Below are 17,668 nucleotides of genomic sequence, written 5' to 3' on the forward strand. Positions count from 1 at the left end.
TTGTGCTTTTCAAATGCATCCAGCTCTTTGGGACCTAAGGGTCTTATTATTTGCTTTTCTCCACCTGGAATTCTCTCCTCCTTACTGTTTACATGAATAATACCTTATTCATTGGAACCTACATTTTACAGATGAGGACAGTGGATTTCTGAGAGTTTAACTTATTTGTTGGTCATAGCACTTGGTGTATGATAGGTTTTGAATGTATGTCTGAATCATTTCATGCTCTTCCCATGACATTAGATAACAAAGTCAAAGATGGCTTATCTCAGGGACTTGGCAATGGTTCTGACAGTCAGCAAACATCTACCTACTTGTTGAAAAGTCCAAAGGAAAAATAAATTTTTTCAGAAGCTCCTTTTGTAAGTTCTCCTTCCTATCTCTAGTACATTTTTCAGTTTTTACAGGAAGTCTTAGGTCAGCTAGAGGGGAAAATATGAGAAGGAAGTATCGAAAAATATTGTCTTAGAAATTTAAAGCTAAGTGTTGCTTATTTCATAATGATTATAATTCAACATACCCAGAAACCCTTACAACTTACTTAGTTAGATGTCCAAAGAGGGCTTTCATGGTGTCACGATTTGGTGGAGGGAGTTTTTGTACAAGAGACTTTATAGTTTCAATTCTTGTGTTATTGTCTGGCTTTTCTAAAAAACAAATAAATAAGTAAAAAGAAGGTTAGAAACGATTTCATAGGTACATGAGAGAATTTACTGAGGAAAATTTTAACTAAGACTTAACAACTTAAAGTACTATCAGTAACCAAAGGGAAAGTGTGTTCTTCACCAAGTTGTTTTGGAGTTTATTTTGACTATATAAATTAGACCATGGTGGTAAGAAAGCAGCGACACTGTGACTTTGACACAACCTTCCTTAAATCAAGTATTGAATTGTTTTCTTCAATTTCCTATTTTATAAGGTGTAGAAGGACAAATGGTGACATCCAAATGTGTACACATTTTAATCCCTGGAACCTGTGGCTATGTTACTTCACCCAAGAAAAAGAGACTTTGCAGATGTGATCAAGTTAGGGATTGAGATGGGAAGACTTTTCTGGATTATTATAGTGGGTCCAGTGTAATCTAAAAGGTTCTTATCAAAGGGAAGAAAGAGGATGGGACTCAAAGAGAGAAGGTGATATGACAGTGGAATCAGAGGAGAAGGGCTATGTGATGGGAGCCTGGGCTAATGAGGGACAACAGCCTCTAAATGCTGGAAAAGGCAAGGAAACAGAGCCTCCAGAAGAATGCATTCCTGCCACCATCTTGAGTTTTTCCCTGTGAAACTGATTTCAGGTGTCTAGTCTCCAGAAATGTAAGATAATAAGTTTGTACTCTTTTAAGCCACAGAGTTTGTGCTATTGGCATACCAGCAGTGGGAAGCTAATACATAAGGACATATAAAACAAAGAATTTTTTTTAAAAAATTACTTCTATGCTATCTTTTCTCCTGATGCATTTTGGGTTTGCTACAAAATAAGGAGGTTGCAAAATACAAAACTCCAAAAAGCATAATAATTGGTCTTATGCATTTTTAAAAATAGGAAGTTGTTCAAAACTGCATACCACATGTATTGTTTTTCTTCATTTTGTTCCTTTTGCATGGAAGAAAAATTAAGAAGTTATTTACTTAGCATCCTAAGAACTTTGTCTTGCCATGGTCTTAGTCAGGACCTTACCATTTTGAGGTATAATTATTTATTGCACTTAAACACTTTAGAACATTGATTTGTTATCTTTCTGATGTATATTTTATCTTTAACTTCTAACACAGAGCTCCTTATAATTCTAAAGAGGTCACTGCTGGAAGAGATATATATGGAAATATATGTAAGTTAATCCCCCACCCAATATCCACTCTTATCTCCCTTTGCATGACAATCCCATTGTGGAGAGGATGGCAACATATCAGCAAAAGGGCTAATTTTCCAGACTTTTTGGCAACTGGTGTGGCCATGTGACCAAGTCTGGCCAATGAAAGTTGAGTTAAAGCATTATGTGGGACTCCTGAGGAGGAGTGTCCAGAGCTGATTTAATTATTTAAACTTTTAAACTTTTCTTCTTTATGCTTCTGAGAATGTATATGGAATTGGTATACCAGGAAATGACCTTGAGAATGGAGACTATGAAGAATGCACACTGCTAGAAGGAGCATTCCTCACTGTGGGGCAGTGAGACCTGGGATTCTGTGATTTTGTGTACGAAAACCTTTGCAGATGGTTCTCGAATACTAAGAGTAAACATGGTTCCTAATAAGATGTACTTCAATAGCCCAATTTCTAATCTTCTGTTAGTTGGTATATAATTTTTATTTACTAGGGTAAGAAAGAATTAGTTTAGAAACTGCCAGTTTTCTTAGCAAGATGTTTCAAAAGAAACTTTTTGTAAGGAATTGTAGGAAAATGTCCTGCTGAAGATGGTATTTGGCTAAAGTGGGGTGAGGGCAGTCTTCCTAGTAGAACTCTGCCTGGAAGATTTTTCTTTTTCCTCCTAAAACCACAAGGGTCTATAAATAATGCCTCCCACAGTCAAAGCTTTCAAAATTGCAGTTATTCTTAGAAGAGTTCCAACATAATATGGCTTGGACAACTGCAAATGAAAGAAACAAAGGGGAAGAAAAAGAAAAAAAAAAAAAAAAAGATGCTGCAACATCATAGCCCACACCAGATGTAATCTTTTCTGCCAAAACGTAGTGAGCCCCCTGGTTATTTAATGATGGTAAGAAAATGTGATGCTTTGCAGGACTACTTGGGGCCTATGGGATACCTTAAACTCAGAAAAAGCTATTTAAGAAGTCAATATAGATATTTTTTAAAAGATGAGTGTGAAGCTGATATAGTGACTCAGAACAGAGCTATTAGTAGTGTTAGATACTTTGTATTTAACCCTCTGATGTGTGTGTATAGGTGTATTTTTTTTTCAAGATGTAGATACTTTTTGAAGTTTGGCATGATTCTAGAAATGCATTTTACTTGAGGATCTGGTGAAACATTTGGTTTAAGCAATGAAGATGTTATTGGGAACAGTAGAAAGAAGAAAGGAGGGGAGAAGAGGAGACCTTTTTAGTTTTACTGAAATTTCTGACTATAATCAGGTCAATTTCAGAATCTCCAGAAAAGGGACTTGTTGACATTCAGGGCTGCAGAAGTAGCAGCCCTAAATTAAACTTGACAGACAGTAAGTGGGGAGTGATCTTAATGGCTACATTCAGCAAACCTTAGTTTTGGGGAACATATGATCCAGTCAGAGTGAGTTTAAAAAAAGGTTGAGCATTGCTTAATTGGAATAATTGAATTTCAAGGTCACAACCATGGTGCTCAAGCAGGAATTAAAACATCATCAAGTCTGTTAAGCCACCAGGTAAAAGAATTGTGAGCTTTCCTGAACAAAGTTAGCTCTCCCTTTGCTGTGTTCCTTTGCTTTTAGAACATTTTTCTTATGCAATACTTCACATGGTATTTCCATTACTTGGATTCCTATCCATTTCCCCCATTAAAGAGGGAATCTTCCTATAAAGCTGAGTTGCTTTTATTCTGGTAGACAGTAGATTGAAAGAACAAAACATGAATTAGTAAATGAATGAAAGACATGAGCAATGATTGGAATAGATTGACCTCAGTTTAAATTCTGTAACAGCTTTTTATTAGCTATGTGGTCTTAGACATCTTTCTTATTCTCCTTGAATAACATCTAAAAGGGAAGTTTTATGGAATTCACAAGATAGTACGTAATGTACATAGCACAGTGACTGGTCAAACTAAATTCTCTGTAAGTGTTCACCCCCTCCATACCTTTTTTTGAAGTTCATGCTGAGTTTAATTCACCTTTTGTTTCTAGCACTTAGCATACTACTTGGTTTAGCGAGCATTCAAAATGCAGTTGCTAATTCTTGAACTGAGTTGGTATCAGTTCATGAAAATACAATTGCTAAGATAGCTTGCCATTACACAAGTCCCTAAATACTTGGAGATGGACTGAGAAATTGATGATCTGATTGGTGAGATGTTATGCGACAGAACCTTTATAAAATATATGGTGGCTTCTCAGTATGCCTATAAGAAACATTCTACATAAAAATATTTTATAGGCATATTTTCCTTTTTCTATTTGCACACATACTTGAGCAATCAGACAATTGGAGAGTCATACATGCATATTTGTGGGTAACTATGCTGTTGTTCTAGAGGGGAAACTGCAATGGCTTAGAAAGAGCGGAAATATTGTTAAGATGAAACAATTTATTTTTCTTAAAATCTAATCAGAACAAAATCTTTTGAAAGGTTATAGGAAAGCAGTGTTTTCCCATTCAAATAAATACCACACCCACTCTTCCATAGCTTGTAAAATCAGGAAATAACACAAACACTTCTAAGTGGGGGAACATCTAAAAATACAATTGGATACATTAAAATCAAAATGACACCTTTTCAGATCTGGTTTATTGATGTGTCATATTAGGAATTAGAATCAGCATACATAATACAGGAGTGGTTAATGAGCTAAGATTCATACACAGCTTACTAAAGACGTGTCAACTGCCTTCAATTGATTCAGTGAGCATCTGAAAGACAGCATTTTCTATTAATATTTCTTCTTCAGCATATGGTTTCTCATTATTGTGAAGCATTGAAAGTTTGAGAAGACTTTAAGATAGCTCTGACTTTTTTACATTATGATTAGAGGGGGAAGGTAAAGAAACATTTTTTTTTTCTATGTGGAGAATTAAAGAATCTATTATCTTAGGTACACTATATACTAAGAGACACAAAAATCTTTCTAGAAATAATAAGCCCCACATTTTTTTTTCTTTCATTTGCACTTACTCCTACCCTCAATGCAATATGATTTATTTCATATGTACTCTATGCTCGTTAATACCTCCATTTTAGATTCTCATCTACATTCATATATCCTCTCTCTAGTCTGAACTGTGAACCTACAACTGTGTAAACTGTAGTGGTACATTTTGGCTATTCAACAATGATTCTAAACTGTTTCTCACTCACTGCTCACTACCTGCCCCCATTTTCTCAATCAACACCAAACACATTGTTGTAAATCATCTTCTTCAGAAACAATTTCATGCTGCTTGGAAAATTAACCTCTCTTACATGATGTGATATAGGTTTTAATGCCACAAGAATGTGGCTTTATAGCCCCTTCCCCCATTCGTGGTTTTGAGGGCACATTTTTCAAAATATGTTTTATGGTAGTTATATTTGCATTTATCTGAATGAAATGTTGCTACTAAAGTAAGAACATTTACAACCATATGCCTTTTAGAAAAGAGATAAGATAAAGTTACACAATGATGGAAAGTTCTACGCAGGGAAGAACTGTGGCCCTGCTGGCCTCTAGACACTTTCCTGATCTTATCATCCATGCCTTTATTTTTCCTAATTTATTTATAGCCAAACGTTAAATCATAATTCAAAATAGATCCTGCTATTGTATATAGGTTCACCAGAGGAACACAAGACTAGCTTCTCCCAGTAACCATTACATAGGGAGTACTGTTCATCCCACATATCTACAACTGGCAAAGGACAACTGCTTCCCTTTGTTAAGGAGGTCATAAGTACCACAGCTGTTCTGCTTCTGAAAGTTATTTTGGAATGTTTAATGCATCCTGTATGAAAAACACAGTAGTCAATACAAGTCAGAGTTATATTTGGTAGAAAGCCATTCTCTAATTTATTCTCAATTTATACTTTTTGTATCATGGACATTTCAGAATTTAGTTAGAGACTCTTCTTGCTTCTAGGAAGAATAAATATCTTCAAAGAACATTTTTGTTTGTTTCAGTCTACTCTGTACTCTACTACTTGGTACAAATCTTAGAGAATATGCTTTTTTAATGACAAATCTTGAGTTGGGATTGAAGAATCATCCAAAGTAGAGAAATGATTGCTAGGTTAATGTCTTTAGCTTGCATTTGCTTTAGGAAGAGACACTCTAAGGGCAGATTCAAACTTCACAAATGGATACAAATATGCACATATTTCAAACACATCTTATAAATAAGAGAAGGTTACACAATTCAACCATACAACAGAATGAAATCATGTCACTTGTAGGAAAATGGATGAAATTGGAGATTATTTACTTAAGTAAAATAGGTGAGGCATGGAAAGACAAGAATCACATGTTTTCTTTTATATATAGAATATGAAAAGAACTTAAAAAGGATAACATGAAAGTAGAAAGGGGGTTACTAAGGAAGGGAACTGGAAGATGGGGGAGGAGTGAAAAAGTGGAAAAAGGGAGAGTGACTATGACCAAAGTACATTATATGCATGCATGAAATTGTAACAATGAAACCCATCATATTGTACCATTAATATGCAGTAATAATATAATAAGAAAAAATGAATAAGAGAAGTGGTGTAACAGGTGTCTGAAAGAACCAGGTTAAAATTTTTGCTTTTCTCTATGATTTGTGGAAAGTTGTGGAACTCCTGATGCTTCTAATCCTTTACTTAAAAATACAAAAACATATGTCTCAGAATTTTTGTAGAATTAAATGTTTCATCACACACAAATGGACATATAATAAGTGCTTACTAATTAAAGTCCCCCTTTACTTCAAAATGTCTTTTTTTCTTTTTAATTCTTCTGTCATCCCTCACAATTGACTGCTTATACTTCAAGATTGTTTCCAAAAATCACATGAAACCATACATTTTACTCCTTAGTAACTTTTTCTAAAAACAGAAACAGGTCACAGTGTGTGATAGATATGTAAATACATAGAATGCTATCAGTTATTGAAGATCGTTTTGTTAAAATCTTAAGTAGGTACAGTACATCATAAACAGAAATGTCATTGTCTCATGAGCCAAGCAATAATCATGACCTTGAGGCTAATCTATATTTGGCAATTTGGAGTTTTGTGAGATTCCATGTTCTCCTGCCCCTCCCTCACACTTCCCCCAAATCCCCCGAAAGTCATGTTTTATATGTTATTAAAAGGAAGGCACATTCTCCATGTCTGCCTATGCCTGGTAAGTTTGGCTTTAGATATTGATAAACCATGTCAAAACATTTAGAAGGGTGGTACATTACTTGTAGGAGAGACCCAGCAGGAATAAAATGCATGTGCCTCAAGGTGAGGGTGCATTCTTCTTTGTCTGCAGGGACCTCCTGATAATTAGAACCATTCACCTCACTTCTACACCAGAATCCCTTGTAGTCCTTGTTTCTCCTCTTAGGAGATGTTCATGTTTTGTCAGTTTTTTTGTTTCTTTGTTTTGTTTTTTTAAATTAACAATTTTTAAACTGTGAAAAACTTTCATTGTCAGTAAATGTCAGTTTCAAAAATATTCTGACTGATGCATTATTCTAAGTCTGTAGAGTCCTTGAGTTTGGAAAACTTCAACTCATTGATTACGCTAGCACCATTTCCAGGGACCATTTTGAGTCCTGGTCTAGTGGGGAGTAGCCACCCACAGTGCACTGTTAGAAGTATTGCTAAGAACAATCTTAATGTTTTCCATTTATTTTCCTACTGTCTAGAAATAAATAATTAAGAAGTTATTAATCAAGTTTATCAATACCTAAATTCAATAAATTTATTTCTTAAGTAGTTTATAGAGTATTAAACATATGTGTATATATGTTTGAAGAAAACAATATTTATTAAGGCCTATGTGGAACCCATGAAAGCTATTAAGTTGGTTCACATTTTTGTCATTTTTTTAATCCAAAGAGGCAAATAAAATACAAAATATGTCATAATCTGTTATGTGTTGAACATTAGGCATGCCACAATATAGGTATCAATGAAGTTTACATACTTCTTCTTACTGAAGGGGTCATCTAAAGTGATTGCTAAAAAGCTTCTGAGATGTTAATCACATCAAAAAAGTTTGGAATAATTCAGAAATTCACAAATCAATGAGTTTGAAATTCTATTTAATTAATTTTGAAGATCCTAAAAATGTTTATGCTTAAATTCTTTATGCATCCCATATTACACTCAGGGAATGTAAAACTACCATCTTTTCTATTTTATATAACTGAATCTGTCTAATTTTAAGGACTTTGGTGCATTGATCTCACAGTGAGACAAGTTTGAAAAACTTTCTGTATGTAACTGTTTATAAAGGGTCTTACTTTGATGCAGTCAATTTTAATATAGTTACATTCTCTAAAATTCACCAAAACCTGAAAATGGTTCTTAAACCATTCTCCCACTCCTTAATTGTGCAATGATGTTCCTATTTGTCAGAATCAAAGAGCAAGGCAATGTCTGACACCAGCAGTAATCTTCACACAATCCTACTGTCCTCCCTAAAATTTCTTAGTTTTCATAGTAATTTTGGAGGTGTCAAGGTGGTTATGTACATTTCTGTAACTTACAAATGACACGAATTAATCCTTTAGTGATAGTGTATGCTGAGAAAATTAAGCTCACTAGTTTATTTCTTTGAAATACAGTTCTGCGAAATGTTTATTTGAATTATATTTATTCATGTATATATGCTTTTATAAGCTTTAAAAAACCCAACTCTTACCATTTTGATTCATTTGATATCTTTCTCATCATAAACCACAATTCATTTCAAATACTCATGTAACTATTTATATTAAGCATTACCTTTGTACCTTTTCATGAGTGTGGAAATCTTACAAATATTTTTCAAGATTTGGAGTTTTTCATAAAAATGTAATGTTTTGCCTCTTTCCATTTGTAGACAAATTAGATTTATATGGGATTTAAAAAAAAAAAACCTCACTGGAAAAAAACTAGGGTCTATTACATAATTAGAAAAAATGTGAACTAAGGAATACTTTCATTATATTTGGAGTTAAAAACATTTTTTAAAGAAAGTATATTAATCTTTACTCATAACCATTCATTTTGAACAAAAGGCCTCTGAAGAGGAGATGCTTGTTGGTATGGCAGACTGTTTGTCCAGGTCATTTGGCATGGCCACACAGTGACACTGATTGCAGAGAAGAGTTATGAATTAAACAAACATTGACATAATTTAAGAAATGGATCATAAAATATTGTTATGATTCAGCTTTTTTGTTTTGTTTTGTTTTTAATTGTGAGACTATTGTAAAAGAAGAAAACCAGGCAACATGTGGTAACTTTAGTCAGCATTTCTGAACTGGGAATGATAAACACCTCTGCCGAGCTCTGGCATTTATCAGGACTGAGATATTATTACCACATAGAGTCACAGCATGGTTACTGTTATCATCGGAAAAAAGAGCCAGCTAATCTTAATGGTTTGTAAAGCCGTTACCTGCACTGGTCTGACATTTATCATGATCATTTTACCACATGGGTCCTACATAGCAAAGGTCTTTTATCTGGAAGGGACATCACTATGAATTATTATTTGCAGCTAGGTAGAAAATTGTATGTTGTAGATACCTTTTCTCATTATAAATCACATAGTCACATTCCACCATTTCCCCCAGAAAGCTGCTGAGCCTAGGTTTTTTGCCACAGCTTGCTTTTCTCTCCCTCCCCCATCTCTCTTTCTACAGTTTCCTGAAGATATTAGCCATTTTTTCATTAGCATCTTGAATATAATTTTGGAGAACCACATGTATGGGAGGTATACATAAAGCCACAGTTTCTTTATAGTTATGGGAATTTCCTGAACATTCTGTGAAAGGACTGCACAGCACTTTAGGAATTGAAGTTGATAAACTGTCTACCTTTTAAAAATGACTCATTTTTTCTGACTTGGTGGCCAGACCTTTCTCTGTTCTTGACCTTGTCAATAGAATACTTAGCTGTAGATCAGACAAAATTCCTATGCTTGATTTGAAATACTCAAAATGCTTATGACATTTCTTGCTTGTGTTCTCATGAGGAGGAAAACAGTTTCATTCTGTCAGATTGTGAGAATTTTCAGACTCGGGTTTAGTAAGTTTCATGCAGTAGGACAGAACACACATTTATTCAAAGAGGCTCAGATTCTATCCCTAACCATCAATGTCCTAATGACATTTACTAGTACATAGTATGGAAGAAATAAGGCTATTAAAAGGTTTGATGTCTTAGAACCATGGGACTAAGTCAGGCAAGTAAAATGCATTAATTTAACAATGGAAAATTTCAATGAATAGGCCAAGTTGTTTACCATGGGGGAAAAATGAACAAATCCTCTCTTTTAAAAAGATTGAGACAACTAATCTTCTGGAAGAGATATTTATATATTTTCTTCTTTCTCAAGTGTTCCATTAGGAATAAACAAGCCAGAAATTCTGCACTTTTATAATGAAGAGGGAGGAGAATTCTTTGCCATTTTTGCATTTAGGAAGAAATGTGCAAGAAGAATGTGACAATTTAAGCAAATCAAGATTGTTTCAAATGGATCACAAACGGGACTTTGTGGGATATTTTATGCTAGCATGTGAAGCAAACAGTAAATTTGAGAGGAAGATTTTCTCAATGGTCTAGTTCTGATGTGTTTTCCCATTTCTTTGTGTGTTTAAAGAGGTTTGGATGTGGTGTTTAATATTGCTTCGACTTTTTTGCAAATGAGTTCTGGAGAAATATTCTCACATGAAGGAAAGCTGATGTGCAGTATTGCTGACAGCAGCTGGGGGGATATGAAGGAAGAAACCAGATTCCCGAGTCTAGATTTAGCAAAAATAAACACCTATCATCCCAATAAAACAAAACAACAACAAAAAAACCCTATCATCTTAAATGTTTAGAAGCATCAAAGTAGACCTCTCTACCCTTGAAGAAATCTAACATTTTTCTTAAATGAATCTATTCTTTAAGGGGAAAAACAAAACAACTTTAATGTGAGGTGCAATATTTTGCAGTAATGTGTGTTCCTTTGCTTACCTTGTTACATTTAATTCCATATTAATTTTGGTATTGTTACAAATTTCCTCCAAAGAAAGCAGTTTCTGTTTCAAAGATGCTTCAGACCGTGAGAGATGCTTGCATAAATTTGGGGGTCAAGGTGTGGAAACCATTTGTTCAATTCACCTGAGCTTTCATTGCTCAAAAGGCATTCACATAATTTGGTTCAATATTCTAAGATATCATTGTAAAATGGTGGCCTAACATTCCAGCATACTGCTTTTCGCATCAAACGAAGGACTACACTGATTTAAAACAAACAAATAATCAAGCACGGAACAAACAAGCTCCTTTATTCTTTTTTATTTCAGGATGACTCTTTTGTTCGAGATTAACACCATTCTGTCATTATTGTCCCCCCCCCGCCCCCCCCCCCCCCACACAACTGTAACCTGGGAGCATTTACAATAATTAGTGAGGGGCTTTGCTGCTTGAATTTTTCTCCTTTTCTGGGGAACTGGGTGAATTGTCGAGTGCTAATGAAAGTCGGAGACTTCTAGCAGTGGTTGAGCCAGGCACAGTTCGGGCAGACGCTTTAAGCTTCCCACTGTGCGGCAGTGCAAGCTTCCCTGCTGTTATGTTTACCATAGTTTTAATGTCTGTGAAAAAAATTCCTGATGCAACCGAATTATATTATGCCCTTTTGTTTATATAACCTTAACCTCCCTGCCCACCCCTCACTCCCCACTTTAGCAGATCCCTGTTGCCCCCTGCCCATTACAGAAAGCTCCTCCTCAACTTTGTGGCCATCTTCCCACTTTGGTTCTTACCATGACAGCCCAGCTGCTCTGCAGCCTTGTTTGCAAAGCCTATTCAGAAGTTTGGAGTGGATTGCACACACTTTTCTCTACTTATGCCACCTAATAGCTGACATCCTTTTCTCCACTGCATCTGAATTTCATTGGAGGTGATATTATAGCACCAAATTTAATCATCTGGCACTAACAATACTAGCTTAAAAATGCAAACGTGCTGGTGAAATGCACTGTGTCTTTAAAGAAATCTATTAGAAGACGTCAAACTCCTTGCAAACTAATGTGCTTTAAGATGAAATCAACCAATCTGAGATTGGAGTAATCCTTTTCTTAAAAGAAAAAAAAAAAAAGAAAGAAAAGAAATGGTTATCTCAAAGAAATGACCATTCCATCATAATTGTAAATTGATGATTTCACCAAGTGTGATGCACGGTGAAGTTTATAATGAATATTCATACAACACTTTCAATCCATTAACAAGACTTAAGACAATGAGGATGCAACTCATTCCATTTAGATAGTGGGAGGAAAGTGGAATTAATAGCAAAAAAACAGCACTTGGGAAAGTTTAACTTTAATGTATCAAACTCCAGGTGCCAGAGTTTGAGGAAAATAACCAATAATAGCCATTTTTTACATATTTGATGGGACTGATTATGCAATGTGCAACTCTAAATGGCTTATAGCACATTGTAGCATGGTTCCATCCCATTGGCTACAGTAGGGTGCAGGCAGATGGATGACAGTGACAGGGAGAGAAGTGCTTTTGCTTAGCCGTGCGTTAAGATGCCATCCAGAAGCTCTGTGCACTGCAGACACTTCATTAGGATGCCAGGATAATGGTAAACTACCACTCAGAGTGACACCCCATTTCCTGCTTACTGAGCGCTCCAACCTCGGCAGATGTCAACAATCTCACAGTGCTACAGAGCAGACCTAACTTTCCAGTCACTTTGACTCCAATTTTTTCCTCCTAACAGTGCCATACATTATGTGCAATATGTAATGGCAAACACCTCACCGAAAACAAAATCTGCCAGTTCATTATGACCGGAGTATTTCATTGTTTTTTCCTTCCTTTAAAAGATGAGGAGCAGAAAGTTATATAAAAGAATATGTCCATTCACTATTCCCACCTCAAAATTTCTTGTTATAATCCCATTTGCTAATCAGTTCAAAGTGTTAATTGTGTGGTGAACTCTGATGAATAGTAGTTAAACTTTGATCACGGGGGATAGGACTGCTTCTCTTAATTAATGTCCATTACAAAGGTAAAGACTTTCAGAAGTCTTTTGTTTGAGATTTTATACTCAGTTTCAGTATGGTTTTTAGTTGTCTGCCAAGAAAAGACTGACTTGAGCATCTGGATGGTATTTCCTTTGCAAATGTATAACTTCAGGCCATTCACACACCTCCTTACTAGCAAGTCAAGCCAAGAGAAACTTTTTTTTCTATGATGTAAAATCCCAAATTCTTTTCATAAAGAACCAAGGTGTGGTTGAGATAGTGAAAAAAAAAATTCCCCGAATGGAAAAATAATGCTCTGAAATCTATCATTCTGATTAAATGATGGACTTACATTTTGTGACCCTAAGAATCTTCTTAGAAGTTCAAAGGGCCTTGCAAATGGCAGGACTAAAAATAAATATCCTCCTTCTCATTCTATTATCATTTCTAGGTAAAGATGCAAAGAATGAGGCACAGGGTGAGGTCATACCCAAGGAACAATTTGAATACAAACTTTCAATATGGTGACCTCAAAAAAGAGCTGATGCAAATCTTGACTTGGTTTTAAAAATGGTATCTGATTGTGAACACCCAACCACCTCTAGGAACTTATCACTAATATTTATATGCTTGAAGACAATGTATCAGACTAGACTTCTTAACATAAGTTAATGTGGGCTGATAGTCAATGTATTGACAAAACTTTAGAAAGAATTTACTGGAAGAGATGTTGGAGATAATGGGAAAATGCCAGAGGTAAGACCACCTGAGCTACTGAACTACTGAACTGGACAGACTGCCTTTCTGAAAGCATTTTTTTTTAATCCCAAATTCCATGATCCACTTATTCTATATTCTTTATATGTCAGTGTATTTCCTAATAATTATAATTAACCTATAGTTCTACACTTTTTGTGGATAAATATGTGAGAAATTTAATAAAATAGTTATTTATAAATTCTGAAAGCATTTTTATCTTTCTTCAACTGTCTACTTTTAGAATCAAAGCCATAAGACCAGAAAATGCAGCAATGCTCTTTCCTACACTGTTTTAATGCTGGTTAGTGTTGGGTAGGTATTTTTCTTCATCCCTTTTTGACAGTGCCATCATCTTTTAACTACATATGGATTTCTCTTTTACTTGAGATAATTTAGAGACAGCAACTTCTAGAAAATAACTTTGGTCATGGTAGGAGGGTGGCTGACAGGAAGCACTGGTGATGGTACCTATCACCAGTGGGATTGTCCATATGTAAGACATAGTGGGGTGGAGACCCACAAAACTCTGGAAGGAGTAAATTCTTGAAATTTTAATGTGTATACTTCATCTTTTAGAGTGCAAGACAGTAAAGGAATTAGAGTGGAAGAAAATTCAATGTTAGGATAATAGAGCCATATGAGAACATCTATGCTAGATAAGAATTAATGTAAGAGTTGTGATTAGCAACTTGCCACCAAGACAAAGCTTAGGCTGGAAAGATAAATGATGATCTGAAAACAATGTTAGATATATTGCTACCTCTTGATATGTGTCAATGTAACAAAATTTCCAACAATGTGTGACCTATGCAAACACTTACATTGAATAAGATCATGATGAAGAGACTTTCAGATATCTCACAAAGATCATAAGACATTAGAAAATATCTAGTATCTTTAATATGATTTGATACTTCAAGGAGTTTAACAAAAGGATCAACCAATCATAAAAAGAGAATAGAGTAAGACAAAAAGATACAAGGATGGATGACACAAGAATAATCATGTGAAAATTAAAAATGCAATAAAAATAAATTTTGCAATAAAGGTCAAGTTGTTGCCACTGGGAGAGTAAATCAGTGATATGGATGACAGAGTAGAGAAGTTTTCCCAAAATGGAGACAAACAATGAGGAGGAGGAAGATGTGTTGGAAATCAGCATATTAAGAGATTGTCTATAGCTGACACATATGTGAGAAGTAATTAGAACACTTGAAAACTTAAGGACAATCCAAATGCCAAAATCAAGGCCAAACGTATTTTAAAAGTACTATGAGTGAGAAGGCAATATCAATATTGAAAATGACAGCCAGGTTCCAAGAAAGTACCACTGAGTTGGTATTCTATCTTGATATATTTTGGCAAAACATTTGATGACAGGGTTAAAGTATTATTCTACAAATATTCAGATAAAAATAAGACTAAATAAATAAATAAATATTTAAGGCTATACTAAGACTTTCTTGTTAAATCCCAGAAGAAAATAAAGCAGCATCTACTGAATATATAGAGAAAAAATTGTGACTTCCAAATTGTATGCAGATTCAAAATTGTCTTTTTTATGTTTAGACAACAGGATGACATTCTCATCTATGAGAATGTCAGTCTTCTTGAAAATTTTACCTGAAGGCTTGTGTATGTCTATCAAATGATGGATCAATATTTATGCTCCAATAACAGAGACATTACAAAGCAACTAAGCCTCTTCTTTACTTAGTTTGGATCCCAAACTCACAAGGCCTCATTGGATTGTTTCTTTTTGGCTTCCTCTTTGTTCATGGTACTAAGAAAAGCCTTTTTTTGTGGTCAACTCTTCACAGTTTAGGTGTAAGCTCTGGAACATGCGGTTATTATCTAAAACAATGACAGGTACCATTTATTCTGGAGTTTGCTAGTAAACACCATTAGTGGAATATTGTGTTAGAGAGAAGCTAAACAACTTTTCTCTTGTCTCATAAAAATCAAAGCTGCAGAGAGCAGCAGAATCTTTACTTCTATTGCAAAGAATCCTTGATAAATATGTTCTGTATCTATAATAATTGTATGGGCAAAACTGAGTGGACCAGTAGTCAAAGTGATAAAGACTGAAAAAATCAAGCACTGATAGATATTATATATGAATTTTCTTCCATTATGTAGTAAAGAGATTCAAAGAAAATATCTCTGAAAATGATGGTAACATTTAGAGTGATTTTTATTTTTTTTGGAAATCTCAAGTTAACTTCAATAAATATTTATTAATTTTAATCTGTAAAATGAAGAAGTATAAAGTGAGTTTGTAAAATTGCTTTGAGAACATATAATTATAGTTTTTCTAGGCACTCAATTTAAAAGACTGATAGGAAGTACACTACAATATTAACTGTAAGAAGTTATCTTGGAATAGTAGGAACATGGGTGATTTTTTATATATTTAAAATATATATTTTCTACATTTTGATAATGAGCATGTGTTATTTTGATAATAAAATGAATTTTCTGTGCTTGTTAAGATGATAACCTTCAATTTGATCTATGGCACAAACTATTTTCACAGTTCAGACTTCTTCTAGGAAAATCATGTTATTTTCCTATAGGACTTTCCTCTAGGTATTTCTGTTAATTTTTTATGTAGTGACTATATTTCAGAATCAAGAAAGCAAAGCCTATCTTTGCCATTTTCTTCCTACCACTGAAAGCAATGGGCTGAGAGACACTTGCAGAGAGTGCAGAAGATATGAAATGCCATAGGACTATACATTTGCAATCTGAAGAAGGACCAAGGATCCTGCAGTGCTGGTTGTGGAAATATATTCTAGTTTCATATTCTCATTTTTGCTTCTTCCCAAATTCTTTCTTACGGAATTTTATTGCCTATTAGAATGAGGCTTTGAAGAGCAGAAAAAAAAAAAAAAAAAAAAAAAACATATATCCAGAACACTAGTTCATGGATGAGACACCATGGTAATATTTTCAAAGTAGCTGCTCATCTTGTATTGAAACACATTTTACTCCCATACCACAACCTATAATAATATTTATTTCTTTTCTTTTTGGGAACATATATCCCTTAATTTTATTTATTTATTTTACTCAAAGAGGAAAGTAGAGAAATGAGTTAGTTATCTAGATAATTAATATCCTAAACTTCAACTTTTGCCTGGATTGTTCTGCACATGTTATATGCCCAATTGATAGCTGTTGATTAAATTATCCAGGTAATTGACTTAGCTCTTCCGTGTACCTTATGTGTATAGTGAGCTTTAGAGTGACCATTAGAAACTCTATTAAGCAGAGACATAGGAACCAAAAGTTAAATATCCTGAATGTAGAAGTTGTACTAGCAAGAATTAAAATTTGGTTAAATTTTTAGCAAAAACTGGTGTTAGTTCTGCATCAACTACTGATTGGGAACATTAGAGGACTCCAGTGCATCTGTAACACTGAAGGGAGCCCCCTGTTGGTTCATCACAGAAATGTGTGCTGATTCCTTTTTGTTCCCCAGATGACAAGTATATTTAAGCAGATGTAGTTGACCATGTGATTAAAAGTGGTTTGAGATGGAGGGAAAGTCAGCCTCCATATTTGACTAATATCATTTTCCAAAAAATTTTTTTTCCCAAACAGTTTTTTAATTTTCTATTTTAAGGGATATAAAAATGCAATATCAATTTAACACATAGCTAGAAATGTAAGCAGTAAGGGAAATGTTTTAAACAGAATTAGACTGAAATGTAAATTTGCACATATTACAATAGGATTCCTTACAGAGTTTGGAAGCAATTGCTATAGTGAGAGACTGGGTGCTTTGCAAAGGCTCTTCTGGTCTTTCTAAAACCAAATTCTGTCTGAATTTAGAAAGAGAATAAAGTTATTTTCTCATATAATCAAGCAATGGCCCTTTTCACTGGTACACATACTCCAGGACTTCAGAAATTAAAATAATAATAATAACAATAAAGGATGCAAATATTGTTTTTTTCCATCTAACATAATTTTTTTTTAAAGTAAACATCAGCTTCTCAAGGGAGATTTCGATTTGAAGACTGTTTATTATATCATTTGAATAGGACTAGACCTGGCCTTTTGACTTTGAACCACTACCA

General features: G+C 34.4%; 1 protein-coding gene across 1 annotated transcript in view; it reads right to left on the bottom strand.

Annotated features, from left to right (window-relative positions):
• Window positions 1-17,668, bottom strand: part of Arhgap15 (Rho GTPase activating protein 15) — a 630,363-nt gene that overhangs the window by 61,729 nt on the left and 550,966 nt on the right. Inside the window, exon 13 of the mRNA XM_071619213.1 lies at window positions 542-647. Coding sequence (XP_071475314.1) covers window positions 542-647 — 106 coding nt within the window. The remainder of the gene's footprint in view (window positions 1-541; window positions 648-17,668) is intronic.

Source organism: Marmota flaviventris, chromosome 11, assembly GCF_047511675.1.
Source record: "Marmota flaviventris isolate mMarFla1 chromosome 11, mMarFla1.hap1, whole genome shotgun sequence".
NCBI classification, from domain to species: Eukaryota; Metazoa; Chordata; class Mammalia; order Rodentia; family Sciuridae; genus Marmota; species Marmota flaviventris.